Source organism: Peromyscus californicus, unplaced genomic scaffold, assembly GCF_007827085.1.
Source record: "Peromyscus californicus insignis strain IS unplaced genomic scaffold, ASM782708v3 Scaffold_10__1_contigs__length_136768540, whole genome shotgun sequence".
Taxonomy (NCBI): Eukaryota; Metazoa; Chordata; class Mammalia; order Rodentia; family Cricetidae; genus Peromyscus; species Peromyscus californicus.
The window spans coordinates 99,330,240-99,348,685 of NW_026294391.1; the positions used below are offsets into that span (position 1 = coordinate 99,330,240).

Genomic DNA, 18,446 nt, shown 5'->3' on the forward strand with positions numbered 1-18,446 from the left:
TATAGTAGTCTGGACTGGCATCTGTGGTCTCTTAGAGACTGTAGCACATATGTCCAGGCCCTTCTGGCTTTCAGAGTCTCCACTGAAAAGTCAGGTGTAATTCTAATCATTCTTCCTTTATATGCTACTTGATCTTTTTCCTTTGCAGCTTTTAATATTCTTTAGGTTAGGAAAATTTTCTTCTATGATTTTGTTGAAAATATTTTCTATGTCTCTGACCTGAGTTTCTTCTCCTTCCTGTATTTCTACTGCTGGAGTTGGGGGTTATAATAACAGGATGGGTGAGTAGGAAGTTAGTAGGAGAAGATCTGTGTGATCCACTGGAGAGGAGAGACCCACTTCATCAAGTGGTCTGCTACAGAGTTGGGGGTGAGACTGGGATATGAGATTTAGAGGTGAGGAAGGAATAGGGAAGATTCACAGGCTACCTGCCTCCCTGGTAGGAGTGGCCTGCTGGTTCCCAGGGAATACCTGCTGGATTTGGAGGCTGTGATAAAGAACTGAGTGCGAGTGTGTGGCTGGAAAGGCAGCGGCAGCAAAGTTTGGAGGGGAAGATCTGTTTATCTACTGAAAAGAGGGGAAGAGGCTAGAAGGCTGCAGCAGGTGGTCTGTTACAGGGCTGGGGATGAGACCGGGGGATTGGATTTAGAGGAGAGAAAGGAGAGGTGAAGATCTACATTTAGCCTACCTGCTTCCTTGGCTGGAGTCTTCTCTGTCTTTTCACTAAACATGACCACAAATTATTTTTATCATTTTGCTGATTTCTGTGTTATTGAGCAAATACATCTTATAGTCTCCCGGTACAGATCAGTATCACACCCTTCCAAAGATGGTGATAGTGCACATCCCAATACATTAGCATCCCTTATGTGATTACTTAATGGGATTGTTATGTAAAACCCATTGTATACTATATGTCAAATAGCCACAACTTTGTATGCATTACACTTCTGCCTTAACCATTCACATTTTTGTCTTACAATTCAACTGTAGTTTAAAATATCCCTGAATCACAAATTCACAAATTCATCATGACTCAATGATGGGGATATGTTCTGTGAAGTAAATCATTAGGTAATTTTATCAATGTGTACATAGCATATAGCAAATTCATACATTTATACAAACTTAGATGGTCAGTCACTAATCAAAAGACATTGTAAAAGTATTCCACATGAGGCTAATGTCAGTGTAACACAGCATACTATTTTATAGTAAACATTTTTATATGAATAGGATCACATTCTAAAATAATACTAAAATTATAATATAATGGAATGCAACCCAGTACCAGTCATTTATTATCATTACTAATTATTATATTCTGCACACAACTATAATAAGGTAAACTTGTATACAACATGCAGAAAAATAGGTTCATTTCTATCACTATCTTCACAAGCACACGAGTAATGAACTTTCCTATGTTATTAGGGTGACTACATAGGGTTTTTCACCTCCATTATAATCTTATAGGACCATAGTTATATATGTATCTATTATTAATGGAAATGATATATAGTGTATGACTGTGCCACATTTTAATAATTGAAATGCCACACTCAGATTTCAATAAGACTAGCACTTACATGCACTTACTATTTGCCAAGTCTGCTACCAACTGCACTCTTCCTCTCTCCCCTCACACACATTACAAGCACATACATACCATAGTGGAGCTTGCAATGGAGGTATTATTGGCCCCACTTCACAGATGATGAAATTGAAGTTTAAAACAAATGAGAACATTTCTCAAGACTGTACTCCTACCACACATAATAACCAGGACATAGAAAATGCTATGGAACATACTATTCACAGCTTCACCCAAACTCTGCAATCAAAATACTAGGAAGAAGAAATATTCTTTCACACCTGCATAAACAAGTCAATTTTTCTTTAAACCATTAATTTAAATTCTTAGCCTGCCTTGGAGAGCTCTAAATGGCTCACAGTAACTCCCTGGAAAGCATATAACTGGATTTTAGTGACAGAAATGTATGCATAATCACAGGGAAGTACTATTTTAAAAAATCTTATTGGGACTTCTACTATTAAGCTATGAGTGTATTTATTCACAGATAATGTTTTTAAAACTAATATTTTAAATCATAATCTCCAGTGGCTATATGCCAGTTGTTCACACTTTATATCTATTGTGTTTTCTAGGTATGTTCTCTATTTTTCATTAGGTCAGAACACAGTGTTAATAATACTATTTATCTGATTATTCAGTTATTCTCTTACTTATTTAATAAATAATTCCTATTTTAAGCTAGGCATTAAATAAGTATTTATTGAGTGCCTTCTATGTTAAGCATATAAAATAGATTATAAACTTATAAAGTAAACTGCTTTCATAAATACCGGTTGCGGAGTATTGCAGAAACCAATTCTCCTCTGTGCAGATGATCCATCTCCTCTCACAGCTGAATAGACCTATTTAGGAAGAAAAGAAATCAAAATTCATTCTGAAAATCAGTATCAAGACTTTTCACAATAGTGCTGTTTTTAAGTTATGAAAGTCTTATGATATAAATCCATGTACCTAGTGTCCATAATATATCTTGTGAAAATTACAGAATTGAATCATTTTACAAAGTTCAATAGTCAGAATATATTGAAAACCCGATGTTGAATCATTAAATAGTATTGATAATATTATTGATAATTTCATGTGAAGTCATTAGCTAACGAGTATCCATAGACAGTCCACACAAACTTAAATTCCTCTGTATGTGTTGACTATCTATGGACACTTGATTCAGTAGGCTTGAGAAGTCTGTGGGAAGTTAGTTTAGACAAAAGAAATGAAAAGTATAGGGTTGGGTGTGGGAGCCCGTTCTCGGGTTTCTCGTGGCTTTACCCAGCAGGTCCGCATAGAGGATGATTAGGACCACGGGCCTGAGTGCAGGTGTCTGAGATGGTCTGCACTTGGCTGTGCTGGGGGAGGAGGTCTTTTGCTCCACCCCTTGGCGTCTCTATAAAAACCCTGGGGCAAAGACAGTCAGGGCCCGTTGGAATAGGTTCCAGGCCCTCTCAAGGCTATCCTTTATTTTCTATCTGTTTATCTCCGCGATATTCTCCGCAATAAATCCTTCTATCTAATATTTCCTGCTGCTCACACTCAAGAAAACTCTGGGGAACTGTGGGGGTGGTTGGGTAAACGCCCCACAGTTGGGGCAAGCATTTGCTATACAAAGACAGCACCAATTCCCAAGTTAATGTGGGGACTAAGAGTCTGAGAAGCCCATAAAGTTTTTACAAAGGGTTGCACAAAATATGGGCCAGAAATTTACAACATCTTGAAATCTTAGGTATTAAACAGAAGTTTTGTTTTTCTTGAAATGAATGGAATTGGTTTCATGGTTGTCCTGTTTTAGTAAACTGAACTATACCAAAGTCTGTTTCTTTTAGGAAGCAAAATGTACATTTTACTTTCGTGTTCCTTGTTAATAAAATCAAGCTATCACATTAGAAGTATAAGAATGTGTTACATGCAATTTTGTTTGTAAAAGTGTCTGCTATGAAGATTTACAGAAAAAATAATTAAGGAGTGGGAGATGGGTCCTTCATCTGTCCCTAGCTCTCTTCCCGTTTATTTTTTAAGAAACAGGAGAAGCCAGGCGGTGGTGGCGCACGCCTTTAATCCCAGCACTCGGGAGGCAGAGGCAGGCGGATCTCTGTGAGTTCAAGGCCAGCCTGGGCTACCAAGTGAGTCCCAGGAAAGGCGCAAAGCTACACAGAGAAACCCTGTCTCGAAAAACAAAAAAAAAAAGAAATAAAAGAAACAGGAGAAAGAGAAAAAATGTGCTCTGCTAGACATTTTTTATATAAATTTGAAAAAGGAAATAAATCAAAACTATATAGCATGTATGCTTATGTTCACATCATGTTTTCTGCTTATAAGCACATTGTTGCAAGTAATCAAGGACCTTAAATGAAATTAAAAGTTTAAAGCATCTCAAAATCAAATGACTTTGGATTTTCCCTTTCCTTAAAAAGTTTTAAATGGTGAGATAATTTTGAGATGTTGTAAGACTTATATTTTGTTCAGGCTCTATGGTGTGTTTTTAAAGGAGATATGATAAAGCATTAAAATACCAAATGTACCTAGATTGCTACTAGGAATCCAGAAGAATGAGATGAGCAATAAAGCCCTGCTTTACTAATTAAATGAGGCATAAAATATAATGCCCTGGAGCTAAGCATTCAAACTTATTTAGAATCCTTACTGTCATTTGGATGTGTCCCGCTCTGAAAGCACTATGTTGGAAAACTTTACTCCTAATGTGACAGTGCTGGGGAGTGTTTGGGTTTGTCAGACATTTGGATCATAGAGACAACAGCCTTATTAATGATCATTTTGTGGAGTGGGCTCTTTATAAAAGGATATGTGTCACTTGTTTTTGTTTTTATTAAATTGGTTGCATGGGAGGCCATGGCATGGTATGCACACAGAGATTAGAGGTCAAATTGTGGGAGTCAGTGCTCTCCTACCCTGTAGTATCCATGATTGAACTCAGGTCACACAACTTGGCAGCAAGCACCTTTATCTGCTGGGCTATCTCACCACCTTTTGGCCTGCTTTCATATGCACATACTCACTCTTTCTCTCTCTTTTCCTTTTCATCATCTCCCACAGGATGATAAAGCAAGAAGACCCTAGCACCTTGGTTTTGAACTTCTATTCTGCACAACAGTAAGGAATATTTTTCTTTTCTGTATGAATTAACCCTCTCTGGGATTTTGTTATAACAGCTCAAAGTTTGTGATCTAGGAAACAATATGAGGACAAGCCATGAAAGGTAAAAGATGATGTCATACCACAAAAGAGGCAGACAGCTCCAGAATTACACCGAGTAAAAAGTACTAAGGACAGAACAGATCTGGAGCAGCACAGCAGGACAAGTGGATCCCCACACAACAAAGCAGAAAAGAGGTTTATTTGCTAAGCTAGACAAAGCTGGGTCATGGTCCAACCAGAATGTACCAGCCCTTTCTTAAAAACAATTAACACATCCATTGTCAGTCAAGTAAGATAGACTCAACATCAGTGGACAGCACAACTCATTTGGATGGCAGTCTTAGTGACTTTCCCCTATTGAGCTTGGTATATATGCCAGGGTCGCCTAGCACACCAAATAGATAGATTGCAATCAAGATATATGTAAGTTGTATCCATTTAGGTCCTTGCAACTGTGTGATTCAGCCCTTCTCTAACCAACACCCCTGCTTCATATTAACAACACCTCTAGCCCACAAAGATCTGTGTCTGGGGTTGCCATTAAAATTCAAGAGCAGACTCTTCCATTTCCTAAGGAGCAGGGCTTAGCTTGGAACTCCAGCCACTTACCATAAAGGCTTTCAATAAACAACCCATGTTTTAAATCACATGATACATTCTTGCTTCTCACAGACCAAGTCTGGAGATATTAGAATTTCCATAAGAAGAATTAGTTTGTTTTCCTCATAGGAGAGAAGGGGAATTCATTTAAGTTGTAACTTACTTTGTTCAAAATAGTTTTAACCACCTCCATGCTTCTACTGTATTCTCCCTAACTTGATTTTTTTAAATTTGCTTTATAATTGAATGGGATTAGGAAGGAATAAACACATGCAATCAAATTCACATAGGATTTAACTAAAGCCAGGTTTAAAAAAAAACATAGAATTAAATATGTATATATTTATATAAAATTTCTACATTTATACTATTAAATAGATGTATCAAATACACACACATATACACATATATACATACACATATACATATATATGTGTGTATATGTGTATATATATATATATATATATGGAATAGAAGGTAGATTTAGAAATAAACAGACTAGATAAGAAACCACTTCCATAGTCAAAGCATGAAATAATAGCACACTGAAGGGCTCTGTGGATAGCCAGAGAGATCAAAGTTTTTCTTTGTTTTGTTTGTACCTAAAGAGGACAGAGAAGAGGGGAAAATAATGAGACAACAAAAACAGTACTGAATATTGATAGAATTATGTATTAGAAGCATACCTAAACAATTAAGTGGTGGGCAACATGATGAGATTGAAATTTTTGCTCAAGAATCTGTTTTCCTTAAAAAGTCCAAATGACAATGAAACAGGAAAAGAGGCTAGTGATGGAATCAGAAAAATAGGCAGGAGAGAAACAAAGGGAATCGAATCTAAAAGTTGAAGAAAAGTGATCCAATATTATTCAACAATTTTAAGTTCTGCTGAAAGTAAGAAAGAGTTACTTGTTTTGACAATGATCAAATGAGGTGTGCTCTTTTCAACGTATTATTCTCAGAATCAGTAGGGGAGAATTCACATTACAGTGGTTGAAAAATGAAACATATATGAACAGATTCAAGAGAATTATGTCAGGACTGGTCCCACAAACAAATATAGGAAAAGGTGAGTGAGAAAAATTAAAGCCCACTCCATAAGACAGAACCCGTGCCTGATACTGCTTGGGTAGCCAAGAACCTGAGACTAGATAGGCCAGGGAACTAGAGGAAAACCAAATACTACTATTCTGCTAAAGGATCAGCAATAAAATGACTCCTAATAGCATTCTGCTGTACTCATAGATCAGTGCCTCATTCAGTCTTCATCAGAAAAGTTTCCTTTGCAGTAGATGGGAACTAACACAGAGACCCTCAACTGCCCAATGTACACAGAGTGAGTCTTTGGAACACTCAATCCTAAATGATATGTTCATAAATCTCTCCCCTCAAGGCTCTAGGAGCTATGCAGAAGAGGAGGTGGAAAGATTGTAAAAGCCAGAGGGGATTGATGACTCCAAGGAAGCCATGTCTTCCAGATGCAACAAGACTGACACACACACATGAAATTACGGAGACTATGGCAGCATGCACAGGGCCTGCACAGGTTCCATCCAAACAAGGTTGCAGTGTTGAGGGGGGAAGACAGCTCCCATCCCTAACCAAAAAGCTATCTTTAATTGTCAACTGCTTGCAAAAGAAAAATTAGTTTTCTCCAATGGAGAAAGAGGGAAAATGTACCCTTCATTCGAAGGATTGATGAAGGTGTCTTTTTAGTTACAGTGTTGTCTGGCTAGATTTTTGTCATTTTTTAAAGTTTATTTTATTTTATTTTTTGAGATTATAATTTAATTACAACGTTTCTGCCTTCCCTTTCCTCCCTTCAAACTCTTCCAGATACCCCTCTCTGCTCTCCTTCAAAATCATGGCAAAAATGTAGCCAGACAAGCACTGTAACTAAAAAGACACACTTCAGCTGGTAATGTTGGTATATGCCTATAATCCTGGCACCCAGAAAGCAAAAATCTTGAGTTTGAGGACAGTCTGAGCCACATTTTGAGACCATGTCTCAACCTTCATCAACCCCTTTGAATGAAGAAAAGAGAAAAAGCCACACTTCTCATTGCCTGTGACAACCTAATGAATAAAAAGGGAAATGAATCACTACTCAGAGAACACCTGACAAAGACCTAATTGTAGTTTGCCTTTAAAATATTCCACTTAGCTCACTAGAAATAAAACTGACAAGACTGTGCCTCATAGTTGAGATATCTTGTATAAGTCAAGCAATTTTGCCATAAGCATTTCAGTAACTCACAAATCTAATGTTTCAAGAACCTATCATATTGTTAGGTAGTATTTCAAATAGATTCTTATGACTTTACATTTAATTAAAAACCACCATATCACTCTATCCATGTCTGCACAAGAACCAATAGCTTTAAAAATAATGAGATTTGAGATATCCCAAATTAATTTCATATCACATAAGGTAAACCTTATTTAGGAATTAAATTGGTGTTATATGAAAGAAGTTTTAGAAGTTTCTATAATAGTCTAGCTTCATTTAAAATTGTGATAAGTCCTGTTATAAGAAAAGAATGCTGACAGAACTGGTAGGAAACACTCAGCACCACAAAATCGAAAAATTACAAAATTAAGCAAAATTGAATTTAACTGCATTCCTCCAACTCAAGTTAAATATAGTAGCATCACTGCAAATATGACATTATCTTGAAATCATGGATCTGAAGTTTAATCATCAGAAATGTGTTCTTTGAGGTTTATTAAATGAAAGGGTACATTTTCTCTCTTTTTTCTTTTATTGAAATGGATTTTTGATACAATATATACTGATTACAGTTTTCCCTCCCTCTACTCCTCGTACCTCCTCCTCACCTCCCTCCCACCCAGATCCACTCCCTTTCTGTCTCTTATTAGAAAACATCAGGTTTCTAAGGGATAATAATAAAATAAAATAAGATACAATAAGATTACTCAAAAACAAAAAAAAATGACAAAACAACCAAATAAGGAAAAGAGCCAAAGAAAAAGCATAAGAAACACATATAAATGCAGAGATATATACATTTGTTCACGCACATAGGAATCCCATAGAAACCCAATACCAGAAGCCATGTATATGCACAAAGTGTACATTTTATTTTTTTTGGTTTTTTTGTTTGTTTTGTTTTGTCTTTGTTTCGTTTCGTTTTGTTTTTGTTTTTGTTTTTAAAAGCCATACCTTTAATTCTAGCTTTTAGGAGGCAGAGGCAGGCAGATCTCTCTGGGTTTGAGCCCCGCATGATCTACATAGAGAGTTCCAGTCTATCCAGGACTCTACAGTGAGACCCTGTCTCAAAAAAAAAAAAAAAAAAAAAAAAAAACTGCCAGTCGCAGTGAGATAAGCAGAGTGCCCTCCGTGGCTGTTCAGGGATTCAGCTCCCAGAGTCCCGTGCTATGAGCATGAGGCCATGCTCCACACAAGGGCACCCTTCAGGAAAGGAACTGCAGAGTTTGCAACACGCCATTTGTAATTCAAAGTATCATCTCCTTCCTGGATGGGTTCCCATCCCTGCCTTATTTCCTGAGATCATTGCAAGTGCTATTTAGTAATAAGTGGCTAGTTCATCAAGAGGCTGGAAGTAGCTTTTTCTTCAACAGATGTGGTTCCCACCAAAGCTTATCTGCACCAAACTGCCGTTTAATAAACCTTGCCACCCAACTGTTGGAATTCTTTCTCTTTTTACTCCCACCAAATCTCACCATCCATCCCTGGAAGCGTGGGAGAATCTCATTCCATCGTCCCTGCCTGCACTGAACCAATTGTCTGATGACTCCCGGCCACTCTCCCTGCCTACTTGGGACTCAGCCCTGTCTGCCACTTGTTCATCTCTCCTGCCAAAGTTCCAATCTGTAAAATGGGGGTTGAGAAGACTGGAGGCAGGTGTCCTGCTGGGGCTCAAGCCCAGCCACAGGATGGAGGGAATGCACTGGTGATTTCTAGATTATCATGCCTGCTCTCTGGTATCCCTCCAAGTGATGAAAGAGTAACTAAAGATTGCTGCTAAGTGCAACATGTCACCGTGGGTAGGGGACAAGTGAGGAGGCCTCCAAAGTGTACATTTTAAAACGTTATAGAAAGGATGGGGATGTATTCCAGAGTTACATCACTGTCTACCGTACACAAAGCACTGGGTTCTCTCTATAGTATCTCAAGAAAAGTTACAGAATTATCATTTAAGCTCATAGCTCATAGCTCCCTCCTACCTGTGGCATGGAAGACATCATACCCCAAAGCACCTATATGCCAACTATTGCAGTAGGCAGTCACTTCTTTCTCATAGTAAATCTGCATTGAACACCCAAGTGGTACATTTCCATATATTCACCCCCTTCTAAACTGTGTAACATTATAAACTAGGACAGTCACACTATCCTAAATGTTTCACCTGAATTCATAATGCATCACTGAAATAAGTGATCAGCTTGCCTGGGTTCCCACTGACATCTGTTGAACCAAAACTGTAGGTCTGAAAATCTATTGGTGACTGTAATCAAGTAGGACTGTTCATAACCATTTTCATCATGGAGTTGACCTCTTGTTTTTTTATAACATTCTTTTTTATGTAGCACTAAACTTGGAAAGAGGTGCTTGGGCTATATAGTTCAAATCCTCTTTCCTCTCACCGTAAGTTTAGGGATGTTTCGATGATGTTGTCAGCTGACTGTCAACATCATTGACTTTCCTGGGTCCAGAAAAGTACAGTAACAACTGTTTCTAGATCCAACCTCCCACTTGAATGAACAGATTTCTATGATCCATCTGATTCTTGCTGTCTTTGGTGGAATGATGGAATGGAATTTCTCTTCTCAAGAAACTCAGCAGTCACTGAGGCAACATGTCCATGTTAGCACCATGTAGTCACTACCATCTTGCTGGCCATTACATGCCATAGACCTTTAGTCACAGCGCTTTTTTTAGTAGCATCACCCTTTCCTTCTCAACAAGGTCCCTCATGGTTTCTAATCTTGTCACTCATAATATATTTAGGACTTCCTTGGGGTTTTCTGTTGTCTTATGACATCATTTGTCATTTCTGCAACTGACCATTTTTATTGATAATTATATTGCACTCCTATTAAGAAAATTCTCTATTATTTTCAAATGGTTGTCGAACTATTATTAAAAGGGCTAAATTTCCTTTAACAAACATCTATTTAGTGTCAAATGCCAGGCACAGCTGACTTGATGGCTTGCAATTCCTCACTGATACTTTTGCTTGCCTACCATGTCTCACTTTGAATCAAACTTACTTCTGCTAATCACCAAACTCGAACCTCTTCCTGATTACTCTAATTAAGAAACTGAAAAATGAAAAAGAGTATAGATATCCCCTAATCCCTTCCTCCCTCTTACTCTTGGAAGTTAGTAATTTGTTTCCACTGACTCCTGCTACACAGTCTTACAAGAAAAAAACGTAAGAGGGACAAAATATAAATAACAGCAGGAAAATTTCTCTTGCACATCAGAAGCCCCTAGAGACATGTTAAATACAGATTGCTGCACACAGTTCCTCATTCATTTAGGATGGAATGAGTCCAGAGGTCCTGCATTTCTAACAAGATTCCAAGGGCTGCTGCTGCTGTACAATCATGGATGGCAGTCTAAGACCTAATGATTTACAGCTAACACAATACTGCTTATGCACTGTGTAGACAGATTTTCTGAAAATCTGGCATAGTTAAAGAGGCTCACTGTAAAGAATGTTGATCCTATAAAAAAAGAACTGCTTTTATTCCACTAATGTCATAAAAAATTACTTATAAGTATCAAAATTTGTAAAACACCTGAAGAAAGCCCCCAAATAGATGTTGGAAGGTATCTAGTTTTAAAGCTTTACTGAAGTACATAAAAGAATAAAGGACCTGAGAAAATGAATACTCACACAACATATCCAGGACAGACAGGCTCAAATTCATACACAAGTGATTTTGTCCTCAGTATAATTTCAGTCAAATTATTTAGAAGAATTGGGAGAATTCAATTAGATGTCCCTATAGCTTTTGGCATTTGAATGCTAAGTCCCCAGTTGGTGCAACTATTTGTAGAGAATTAGGAGGTGTGGCCTCCTTGAAGGAAGTGTCACTAAAGGCAAGCTTTGAGAGCTCAGACATGCACACCATTTCTTGTTCACTTTCTCTGCTTTGGGCTTACAGTTGTGAGCCCTCAGCTTTGGCTCTCAACATTCAGTTCCTGCCACCTGCTGCCTCAAATACACGGTCATGGACTCTAACCTTCTGGAACCATAAGCCCAAATCAACTCTTTCTTCTCTAAGTTGCCTTGGTCATGGTGTCTTATCTCAAAAATAGAAAAGTAACAAATACAGAGGGAATAGGTATTTTGAAGGTTGAATCTATAGATTGGGGAAAATGAACAGGTGAAAATCTTCCCAATTACTATTAAAATGCACAAAAAAATAACATCTCTACCATGTAGGACTAGTGTGAGATCAGATATCTTCATATCTTCATAAAATATAAAAACAAATACAGATTATTTATTAGCTATATCATGAATGTGTTGAAATCAGTTAGGGATAAATCTGAATATTTCACAAAAACAAAACATAAAACAGTTTATAAGACTAGGGTAATCCCAGGGAATTATAAATAAGGGGATCATTAGTTGGAAATCTACCTAGGACAAATAGTGAGTTTAAGACCTTCTCAACATGACTTTATTTATTTCAACCCCATCTCAGGCTACTCTCCTTCAAAAAGAAAGAGTGGTTGGGAAAATGGCTACAGGCAGTTCATATCCTGTCTGCACCACACATATGCATAGATTAAGAATCTGAATACTACTAAGGCCCAAAGCAACTGTATTAGAGGCCAGAGTAGTTCTAGAGATCCCGGAGAATACATAACCCCCTTTAAGCCTGTCCAACAACACCAGACTTCACCCCCACCCCTGGGCCCCACATTCTAGCCTTCTACTTTGGAAGAAGTTTTCAGGTTTACCAGAGGCCATGCAGGATCTAGGAAATCCAGGTAAGACACTGTCCACCACCAGCTAACACTCCTTAAAATCCACCCAATAACCCTAGACTGTACCCCGTCCCGTGGGCTCCATACTAGGGCTCACAGCCCCAGCAGCCTTATGGGAGTTCAGGTTGGTCCTAGGAAACTCAGGTAACACATTGCCCACCACCAACAAAACCCCTTTAAAGCCTGTCCAACAACCCCAGACTGCACACCCCTCCCCACCACCCAACACCTCATCCCTGGCTCCATATCCTGATCTACGACTTTAGGAGACTTTTAGAACCACAAAAGAGATCATCTTTCAGAACATATTCAGTTCCAAATTTTGTCAGTGAATTCAAAAACTTAATACAGGAATCCTTTATAATTGCTTGTATACTAAATGTGAAAAAAAAACCCCAAGGCTTTCTCTGCACAAAAGCCTGCTAGATAAATGGTGGCATCTTATTTCCTAAATTGACTTCACCACCTCAAAAAAGGTACAAGCTATAATCTACAGATTTGTTCTTTTTAATAAAATATAAACAGAACAAAAATACACTTACAGAACAATCTGAATTCAGAATCACAGGACTATGACTAGTGTGAAATAAAGGAGTACATTACCTCAGTCCCTAAATTTTAAGGGGTTGTCAAAAATTTCCATAACAAAGATAAGTAAAAAAAAATGGTGTAAAGTAAAAGAAAAAAGGAAATCAATTAACATTCTTAACAATGAAAGACAAGACTCTTTTCTCCCAAGATCAGGAACAAAGTGAATGATGTTGCCCTCTATCCACAACTATTCAATATATAATATATGAATTCCATTAATATAAACATGAAATAAATACTTATGGTTTATATGATATATATCATATTCAATTGTCTATATGAATTTACATGCAGATAAATGGAACAGAATTGAGAATTACAAAATTTAATTCTCTTTTTAAATTTTTAATTACTATGATTTTATGTGTATAGGTATTTTGACTGTATGTATGTCTGTCTACAAACTATGTACATGCCTGATACCCACAGAGGCCAAAAGAGGGTGCTGAATCCCCTGGATCTGGAGTTACAGACTGCTGTGAACTGCCTAAAGTGGGTTCAGGAATGGAACCTGGATCTTCTGGAAGAACAGTCAGTGACTCTTAACCACTAAGTCATCTCTCCAGTGCCCCCAAACTTGATTCTTATACTTACAAAAAAAGAAGAAAAAGACACTAAATAAAACTGAATATCATCTGGTCTCAAACTTGGGATCCAGCTGACTATGCATCCCTAATGATGGGATTATAGGTGCAGTGTGCTATTCTTCATATGACTAAGACCTTGATAAGTGGTAAAGTAGGAGCTGGTGGGGTAGCTTAGTGGTAGGTACAGTACTTGTCCAGCATGTGCTAGGTTCTGAGTTCAATCACCACAAAAATAAATAAGAAAGTGATAATTGTAAAAGCATCCCATATTTGTGGACTGGAAGACTTAATGATAAGATGGAAATACTCCCTGCAGTCTTAACATGATGCAGATCTGTAGTAGAATATTATTTCGAGGTGTGTTACTTTTGTTTATGTTGCATTTGTTTAACTCTGTGAAGCTGTGTTACTGTGCCTGTGTAAAACACCTGATGATTTAATAAAGAACAGGCCAGTAGCAAGGCAGGAGAAAGGACAGGTGGGGCTGGCAGGCAGAGAGTATAAACAAAAGGAGAAATCTGGGATGAGGGATATATGATCTAGGAGCCAGAGGAGGAGGAAGACTCCAGGGGCCAGCCACCCAGCTACACAGCAAGCCGTGGAGTAAGAGTAAGATTTACAGAAATAAGAGAACTGGAAAAGTCCAAAGGCAAAAGGTAGAGAGGATAAGTTAAGGAAAGCTGGCTAGAAACCAAGCCAAGCTAAGGCCAGGCATTCATAAGTAAGAATAAGCTTCTGTGTGTGAGACAAAAGCAAACAACAACACAGATCAGAATCCCAAATGAATTCTTAGTAGAAATTGATCATTATAAAATTCATATAGAAATTCTCAAAACATACATATAACTATAAGGCAGCACAGCATTAACTGTACTGAAAATTCTTAACCTTTAAAAGTTACTCTATACGCAGCTTCTCTTTGTTTAAATACCTTGTGTAGTTTCTTTCTCTGATTAGAATTTGGCTGAAACATTTATTCACTTAACTTCATATTCAAGGGAACATGGCAATATACCTTAGAGCAGTGATTCTCAATCTGTGGGTTGCAACCCTTTGAGACTGAGTGACCCTTTCACAGGGGTCTCCTAAGACCATTGGAAAACACAGACACTTACATTATGATTCACAATAGTAGCAAAATTACAGTTACAAAGTATCAATTTTATGGTTTGAGGTCACTACAACATGAGGAACTGTATTAAAGGTCACAGCATTAGGGAGGTTGAGAGCCACTGCCTTAGAATCTTAATGATGTGAGCTCTACTGTCACTTAGTAACTTTACAAAGAAATTACTTAAACTAATTTTCAGAAAGTTACTATGTAATAGGGAGAGTAATATTTCCAGGAGAACATATAGGAGGAGTACATGAGATCATGTACACATATATATCTATATATACATAAATCAGGTGTTCAAAATATACTATATTTGTTTTATTTACATCATCTTCCTCCAACCACTTAGATCTAGGTATTTTAAGAACAGCTCTCAGAGCATTTCTTCCCCATCTCCCCATCAAAATAGTGAACTCTATGTCCATTTACCTTGACATACATTTCAGCAAGGGCTTATATTTATTTAGTGATCAACCATTCATTTATCTTTTACACATATGTGTAGGTGTGTGGGGGTTCATGTGTGAGCAGGCACTTGTATGTGTACAAGTGCATGTGCACACACGCCTGTCAAGGCCAGAGGCCAACCTTGGTGTTGTTTCTAAGGAACCATCCACCTTGTTTTTGAGAAAGGATCTCTCACTGGTCCTGCAGCCACTTGTAAATAATCATGCAGAGGCTTAATATTAATTACAAATTGTTTGGCCTATTGCTCAGGCTTATTACTAACTAGCTCTTATAACTTAAATTAACCCATTTCTATTAACCTATGTACTGCCACATGGCTGTGGTGTTACCAGTCTGTTTGGCATCTTGCTCCTTTGGTGGCTGAATGGCATCTCCCTGATTCTGCTCTTCTTCTCCCTGTCTCTCTGCTTGGATTTCCCACCTGGCCATTATCCTGCCTTGCCATAGGCCAAAGCAGCTTTATTTATTAACTAATGGGAGCAACACATATTCACAGCATACAGAAAGGCATCCTGCATCACCATGGCAACTCTTATAAAGGAACACATTTAATTGGGGTGGCTTGTTTACAGTTTCAGAGGTTCAATACATTATCATCATGGCAGGACTTGGTGGTATGCAGGCGGACATGGTGCTGGAAAAGGAACTGAGAGTCCTATATCTTGCAGGCAACAGGAAGTAGTCTCAGTGTCACACTGCAGGAAGCTTGAGCAAAAGAGACCTCAATGCCTGCCCCCATAGTGACACACTTCCTCCAACAAGGCCACACCTACTTCAATAAGGCCACACCTCCTAATAGTGCCACTCCTTTTAGGGGCCATTTTCTTTCAAACTACCATAGGTACTAACCTTTCCCCATCCCTCTCTCTCTCTGGTACTCAATCTGGCACTTGGAAACCTATTATTCTACTGCCTACTCCTATGAGAGCAACCATTTCAGCTTCTATATATGTGTCATTCTGTTGTCTGCCTTATTTCAGTTAACATAGTGCCCTGCAGGTTGATTCATGCCACAAATGTCAAGATTTCATTCCTTCGGGTAAATGAATAGTTCTACTGAATACAAGTACCACATTTTATTCAACAGTTGACAGATCTAATTCAATAACAAAAAGGAAAAACTGAGTAATAATTGGGCAGTAGATTGAAACACATTTCTCAAACAAATATAAAGTCTATTAGTTTGTCATTGTTGACTGTTGTGAAAAAAAATACTGACCCAAAGCACCTTTAGGAAGGGTTTATTTTGGCTCATCACTTGGAAGGAATATCACTGTGGTGGGAAAGCATGGCAATAGGAACATGAGACTGCTACTCAAACTGTTTTCCCAATCAGGAAGCAGAGCACGGTTATCTGTATTCAGATGACTTTCTCCTTTTTCTTCAGTCTGGGACCTAAGTCTACAAAATGGTGCCACACACTAGTAAGCGGCTCTATCTGCTCAACTAATCTACTCTAAATAATCTCTCACAGGCATGCCCAAGGGCTTGTCTCCTAAGTAATTCTAGATCTTACTTAGCAAGTTGACATGTTGACCACTATATGAAGAATACAAATTGCTGACCAGTATATTAAGAAATACTCAAAGTCACCAATTAGCAGGGAAATACAAATTAAAACCACAGTGAGTTATCACTTCCCAGCAGTAGGATAACAAGAATCAGAAGAAGAAAAAGAAGATGCAAGCTAACAAGTGTCAAGAAGGATGTGCAGAAAAGAGAACCCATTCCCTGGGAATGTAATTTATGACAGTCCTTATGGAAAACCAGATGGGTATTCCTGACACCTAGGTATGTATCTGAGAGAAAGCAAATCAGTATTCTAAAGAGGAGGCACCTGCATTCACATGTTTATTGTAGCACCACTCACAAAAATGGAACTTACTCTACAAGAGCAGGTGGAAGCATTGAGTACTTCACATCTTCGACCTCAGTGGGGCTCAAAAGCTAGATCCGTAATCATATCTATCATTTCCTTCATACTATAATCAAATCATTGTATTTTTCATTATACTTATACAAGCAGCTTATAATGTCTATGAGTTTTATTTCTGGTTAATTAAATGAAGCACTACAAAATGCCTAAAAGAAAGAAGCTGAGGCCTAATAGATTAAAAGCCATATATGGTGACTTACTGAGTCCTGAAACAGGAGGCCACAGAGAGAGAATACGAATCTGGTCAAGTAGAAAAGGGAAATGTTTTTCATTAGTGGTCCTCTGACTAAACAAACAGCAAAAAGAAACCTGAGGCCAGAAACTAGAAGTCAAGAAATTAAAAAATAATGGAGAAGTGGGGTTTTTTTATTTTTATTTTTTGGGTTTTTTTGTTTTTGTTTTTGTTTTGTTTTGTTTTTTTTTTGAGACAGGGTTTCTCTGTGTAGTTTTGCCCCTTTCTTGGAACTTGCTCTGTAGACCAGGTTGGCCTTGAACCCACAGAGATCCACCTGCCTCTGCCTCCTGAGTGCTGGGATTAAAGGCGTGTGCCACCACCACCCGGCGAGAAGTGGTTTATAATAAAACCAACAATCAACTGTGAATATGTAAAGCTGATTCATGCAATGATTCTATGTCTAAGTGCAAGCAGCTACAGTTTCAGATTTGAATAAGGGGTCTAAGATAGGAGATGAGAAGAAAGTCTAATTTGAATTTCAATTCCCAAAGTTTGTTAACAAGCCAGTTTTAACTTAGTAGTTCAATTTGTTACATAAAGTCTATGAACCACTTAACATTGCTCAAAAAGTCAGTGAGGGGCTGGAGAGGTGGCCCACCAGTTACAGCACATATTGCCCTTGCAGAGGACCCACATCTGGTTCTCAGCACCCTGTCTGGGGAGCTTACAACCACCTGTAACTCCAGCTCCAGATGATCCAACACTTTCCTCTGGCCTCTGTGGCACCTGCACTCATATACACACACCCACATGCATATATACAAAATTAAAATAAAATAAATCTTGTAAATATGTCAGAGAGAAAGGCCACAATACTAAAGACTTCAGTCTTGAAGAAACTCTATCAGTAATAAGCCTCCATCTCTGCTCAGGAGTGCCAATGAGAAAAACATGAGAGCCACTGAAAAGAAATACAGGATAGCTCAACCCTTTGACTCTAAGTGGGAAGTCACTGCCCCTAAGTATCTTGGCCAGGGACTTAGGGTTGCTTTCAATTGGGTACTTTTTGAAAAGAAACACTGAGAGCTATTTGGCCAAAACTCTGATATTTGATGCTTATATGTCATACTATAATTAGTTTATCCTTTGGAAATACAGCCTGTGAAGATACAGCAAATATGATTTTGGTTTCTCCTTTCTGACCTTGAAAGGACTGCAACCTGAACTCTGGATT

General features: G+C 38.1%; 1 protein-coding gene and 1 long non-coding RNA gene across 4 annotated transcripts in view; one reads left to right on the forward strand and one right to left on the reverse strand.

Annotated features, from left to right (window-relative positions):
- The window catches only part of Klhl13 (kelch like family member 13), a 165,694-nt gene that overhangs the window by 94,999 nt on the left and 52,249 nt on the right, over positions 1–18,446 (reverse strand). For both annotated transcript variants that reach the window (XM_052738090.1, XM_052738047.1), the window contains exon 2: positions 2,368–2,439. In XM_052738090.1, the coding sequence (XP_052594050.1) occupies positions 2,368–2,417 (50 nt within the window). In that variant the 5' untranslated portion in view covers positions 2,418–2,439. The remainder of the gene's footprint in view (positions 1–2,367; positions 2,440–18,446) is intronic.
- Positions 1–18,446, forward strand: part of LOC128110187 (uncharacterized) — a 112,874-nt gene that overhangs the window by 34,738 nt on the left and 59,690 nt on the right. For both annotated transcript variants that reach the window (XR_008218139.1, XR_008218140.1), the window contains exon 2: positions 4,646–4,702. This is a non-coding gene — a long non-coding RNA (uncharacterized LOC128110187). The remainder of the gene's footprint in view (positions 1–4,645; positions 4,703–18,446) is intronic.